Source organism: Myotis davidii, unplaced genomic scaffold (genome assembly GCF_000327345.1).
Source record: "Myotis davidii unplaced genomic scaffold, ASM32734v1 scaffold376, whole genome shotgun sequence".
Taxonomy (NCBI): domain Eukaryota; kingdom Metazoa; phylum Chordata; class Mammalia; order Chiroptera; family Vespertilionidae; genus Myotis; species Myotis davidii.
Genome location: NW_006288121.1, coordinates 3487552 through 3493130, shown reverse-complemented (window position 1 = coordinate 3493130; position 5579 = coordinate 3487552). Strand labels below are relative to the sequence as shown.

At 38.4% G+C, this 5579-nt stretch overlaps 1 protein-coding gene across 3 annotated transcripts in view; it reads right to left on the bottom strand.

The window, feature by feature from the left end:
- The window catches only part of MLLT10 (myeloid/lymphoid or mixed-lineage leukemia; translocated to, 10), a 239114-nt gene that overhangs the window by 2680 nt on the left and 230855 nt on the right, over positions 1-5579 (bottom strand). For all 3 annotated transcript variants that reach the window (XM_006759926.2, XM_015561466.1, XM_015561467.1), the window contains one exon: positions 1567-1776. In XM_006759926.2, coding sequence (XP_006759989.1) covers positions 1567-1776 — 210 coding nt within the window. The remainder of the gene's footprint in view (positions 1-1566; positions 1777-5579) is intronic.

Sequence of the window (5579 nt, the reverse complement as noted above, 5' to 3'; positions counted from 1 at the left end):
GCGTGTGCAGGAGACAGCCAATCAATGATTCTCCCTCATCACTGATGTTTCTATCTCTCCTTCTCCCTTCCTCACTGAAATCAATAAAATAAAATAAAAAGGATATCTAACATATAGCAGGAACTTATAAATATTATTTTCCAGCCTTGCTTTTCTTCATTAGGTAATTAATACTGTTTATTTTATATTATTTACTATTGTGATTTTCCATTAAAAAATACATTCATGCCTGGCCAGTATGGCCAGTGGTTAAGCATCGACCTATGAACCAAGAGGTCATGGTTGGATTCTCCGTCAGGGCACATGCCTGGGTTGCGGGCTCGATCCATAGTGTGGGACGTGCAGGAGGCAGCTGATCAATGATTTTCTCTCATTATTGATGTTTCTATCTCTCTCTTCCTCTCCCTCTCTGAAATCTATTAAAAATAATATAAAAAATACATTCATATTGTAGGAAAAGTTAGCTTGTAATTCACTTTTTAACACAAGAGGAAAAAAATACAAAAAATTACTAAATTAATATAGAAACATTTAAATTTCCCATGTCGGCAGAACACAGGAGAAGTAACTAAGTTTGTGGTAAGGACTGTATGTATTCACAATCCAGAAACAATGGGGCAAACAAAAAGCACTAAAGAGTTGAGTTAATGAAAACCAATAATCTATATCTTAAACCAATTCTTGTTACTAAAAGTTTCTAAAGACTAAAAGCACAGTAAACAGCAAGCTTTCCAAGTTATGGGAAATAGCCAACATTGTGACTTTTAACACTTTTATTTGCCAAGTCTCTCATCTCATTCTTTCCCTTTTTTCTTTTCCTAATATCCAGTCTCCACTCTCTTTCCCAATATCCTTCCTCTACCAGGTTCTGCCCTGAGGTGGAATTTAGGGAAAACACTCCAATAAAGTAAACTTATGCAAAGGGGAGCACTGATAGAAAGAAACAGCCATAAAATGTATGCTACTATATGTATAGTATACTGTTCCTCCATCCATTTTCAATTTATGTGAACTTGTACACTGACAGGGTAAATTGCTATCACTTACATAAAATAAAAATTTAAATTCATAATAAATGTGATAATTTACTTTCTTTTTGGTAGAATAGTTGGATCATCCTAAAATTTATATATTAATTTTACTATAAGTCAGTTTTAGGAAACACTTTAGAACAAAGTAATAAAAATATTCCTAAAATATCTAGATTAGTTCTACAATTAAACAAATTATAGATACTCACAAAGCACCGAGTATTGTCATTTGAGTGGACTGTCCCCATAAGTAAAATGTATTTTCATTTTGAAAACTGCTGAATTGTAAGATAGCCTTCAAATCTTATGTGCATATTCAAACTGATATATTTAAGGGATATATAATTGGCTTAGGTCCTTTGTATTTACAATACAAAGCTGCTAAAACAACTAAATTTAAGAAGAAATTACCAGGGGAATAATGTATTTTTTTTAATGGGAGAGATTGGAGATAATAATCTCTAATCAATAAAATTCTTCTGATTAATCAGCAAATTTTTTATTTCACTAGATATAATAATACAAAGATACTTACTGTTCCTTTCTGACTTGCATTATCGCCATGGATGGTGAGAAATGGGTTGGTGGTAGCTGGGTGAAGTGGTGGTGCCTGAGTACCTGCAAGTAGGTTGTTTATTGGTATTTGTGTTGGTCCAGAGATCTGTAGCTGCTGTAGTTCAGGTTGGTGGTGTTGCTGGTGGTGATGCTGTTGCATTAACTGATACAGAAGGGCCTGATGTTGCTCCTTAGGTAAAAACATGTGAGAGAAGATGAGTTCCCTTTCACAGAATTCAGCAGTCAGTAAAGTCTGCCTTTTCTATTTTCTTATTTTTATTTATTTTTTGTTGTTAGTCCTCACCCGAGGAATTTTTCCATTGATTTTTAGAGAGAGTGAAAGAGAGTGGGAGAGACAGAAATATGAACGCGAGACTATCGACTGGTTGCCTCTGCACATGCTCAACCGGGACCGGGGTTCAAGCCTGCAACCAAGGTGCAGGCACTTGACTGGAATTGAACTCATGACTCTTCAGTCCATGGGCCGATGCTCTATCCACTGAACCAAACCAGCCAGGGTTATTTTCTTCTTTAATATCTAAATGTAAGTTACATTCATAATACCAAGAAAGAAAACTAGTATCTCATCTGGAAAAATATACTGCACTAGAAAATAACTGTCTAATATAAAATGTCAATAACATCAGTGAATGGCTTGTTTTCAATAAGGGTAAACAAATACAGGAGACCACTATTCTAAAATTAGGTTCTCCATGAAAATTAAGAACAGCAACTTACAGAACTCACAAGTTATCTGTATTTGACTTCAGAATGCACTATGTGGATCAAATCCTTCCTCTAATTCTGGGAACTTAAAAAATAAATTTAGAGTTCTTATTCATGCCAACAGAAAAGGTGCTTTTTTGATGTAAATGAGACCATTCTTCATAGCAAGCATATATTTCATTTCTTGAGTGATTACTATGTGCCAGGCAATGTTTTGAGACATGTATTTTGTGCTAGAGACATATGGGGGAGGGGGAACACCCCTGTCCTTATGTAGTCCACTCTGGGGGGAAGAGGGAGAGACCAACAAAAAATGTTAGAATATGATTATTGCTAAAGGTCAGGGGAACCCTGGTTGGTGTTGCTCAGTGATTAGAGCATCAGCCTACAGAAACTTGCCTTTAAAGGTCTCAGGTTCTATTCCCAGTCAAGGGCACAGAGCTGGGTTGCAGGTTCTGGTCTGAGGCAACCACTTGATATCTCTATCTCTCTCTCTCTCTCTCTCTCTCTCCCTCCCTCCCTCCCTCCCTCCCTAAGGGGCAATCAATAAAAAAAAAAAAAATTAGCCTAGTCAATTTGGCTCAGTGGCTAGAACATCGGCCCACAGACTGAAGGGTCACGGGTTTGATTCCAGTCAAGGGTATGTACCTCAGTTGCAGACTCAATCCCTGGCCCCGGTCGAAGCAAGTGCAGGACGCAACCAATCAATGTATCTCTCTCACCTCGATGTTTCTCTCTCTGTGTCTCTCTCCTCTCTAAAAATCAACGGAAAAAATATCTTCAGATGAGGATTAACAAAACAAAACAAAAAATAAAAATAAAGGTCAGGAGAAAGAGAAGTGTGTGAGAGAGAGTATGGCAGGGGTGGGGGTCATGTGAAATGGATTCATCAGGGAATTCTCTGAGTGGATCTGGGGAGGGGGCACCTAGGCAGATGGAACAGCCAGTGCTCAGAGAACATCCTATATGATCAAAGAAGATAGCAAGACCAGGGGTGCTGGAGTGGAGAGAGCAAAGAGGAAAGAGAACACAGCAGTAAGCCTTTTACTCAGTGAAATGGGGAGCCAGTGGAAGGTTTTGAGCAGAGGAGTGATACAGCCTGATTTAGGATTTCTTGATGGAATCAAGGTGAGACATGAGAGGAAGAGGAGTGAAGGGTGACTGTAAGGTTTTTAGCTCAAGCACCCAGAAGAATGGACTTGCCATCAGCTGAGGAAGGGAAACTATGTGGAGCAGGTGTGTGGTGGATGATTATCATTTCGGTTTTGGACATTTTGTGCTTGAAATGTCTAGCAAGACAGCCAAGTGGAGATATCAAGTAAGCAGTTGGGTAAAGAAGTTTGAAATTCCAGAGAGAGGCCAGGGCTGGAGAAGCAAGTACCTACATACGAAAGGTATTTAAAGCTACGTGACTGGAGATCTTTGAATTCTGAAACACAATAAGGGGCAGGGGAGGAGAGAAGGACCTAGGAAAGGAGGCCCAGTTAGGTAGGAAAACAAGATAATGTGGTGCCCTGGAAAGTGAGGTCAGAAAGGGTTTCAAGGAGGGAGGAGTGATCAATTCTGTCAAATGCTGTCGCCAGTCAGGTCAGGTGAGATGAAGAACTAGAACTGACCATGGGACTTAGCAATAAGAAGGTCATCAGGAGGGGACAGCAAGTAGAGAAATAGGGTGGCAGCTGGTGGGAGCTGTAGGGTCAAGCAGTGTGCCTTATAATAAAATTCTTGCTTACATAAATGAGCAAACTTTACCGGTTTCTGAGCAACAGTCTGTGCTAAAAATTCCTTAACCATGCTCTGGAAATATGACATCGATATGTGCTATTATTAGAGTAAAAATCATCAGGAGGGGACAGCAAGTAGAGAAATAGGGTAGCAGCTGGTGGGAGCTGTAGGGTCAAGCAGTGTGCCTTATAATAAAATTCTTGCTTACATAAATGAGCAAACTTTACCGGTTTCTGAGCAACAGTCTGTGCTAAAAATTCCTTAACCATGCTCTGGAAATATGACATCGATATGTGCTATTATTTGAGTAAAAATCTTGATTAATAGGAAGAACTCCAAATAAACTAAATTTTAGTACTTCATATTAAGATGAGGCATGAGATAATAAAACAAGATCACATTTTAGTGTAAGCATTTAAGAATTTATATACAGCCCTGGCTTATTTATATAAGCCTCTATTGTTTAGTAGAGTGTTGGCCCACACACCAAAGGATCTCCGGTTCAATTCCTGGTCAAGGGCACGTACCTTGAGTTATAGGTTCAATCCCTGGTCCTATTTGGCGGGGAGGGTATTGGAGGCAACCAATCGATGTGTCTCCCTCACATCAATGTTTCTTTCTCTCTCTCCCCCTCCCCGCTTCCATTCTAACTAAAAGCAATGGAAAAGTATCCTCAGGTGAGGATTAACAAAAATAAATAGTAAATAAAAAAAATTATGTACAATCTATCTTTGTATCACTATAAATACAGTGAGAGTGAAAATGCCTTAGAATTAAAACAAATATTTTCAGTATATTTTTTTCTTTTTTCTTTTTTTTTCAGTATATTTTTGACTAAATCAAAGTAGTAGGTAGATATATTTTAGAAAGAAATGATAAAGGCTGAAATTCTGAGTTAACTGAATAGTACCTTCTCCAGGTAGTCTAACTTAATTAAGTGTGCTAAGGAAATGAAGCTGGAAAAAAGTCACACAACCATATCAACTTGGTCTCACTTTAAATTTATGACTACAGAGCGTCAATCAGTGCTGCCCTTGTATGTGAGCCACACACTTCCTTCCACATGTGTCTTAGTTAATTCTTTCTCCCTCTTCACCAAGGAAGTTATTCATATCATCTTTGTTTTTTAATATAATATATTTTTATTTATTTCAGAGAGGAAGAGAGAGGGAGAGAAAAAGTGATGAGAGAGAATCATTGATTGGCCGCCTCCTGAACCACCCCCCTGGGGATCGAGCCCACAACAAGCATATATTTAAAAAATAAATAAATAAAATAAAAACAATAAAAGTAGATTTCCTCAACCTCCTATCAAAAAATCCACTGACAACTGCTCTGCCTGCCCTCTTCTTAGAATACAATGCTACCCTCAGCTTCTCTCCTTTCTTAGGAACTTCGCAGTTCTGGCTCTATTCTTCCTCTCCTGCACCAGAAATTAACCCACTGATATACATATATGCTCTGATATTCAAAAAGAATAGAAGCGCCGAAGCCGGTTTGGCTCAGTGGATAGAGCGTCGGCCTGCGGACAGAAAGGAAGTT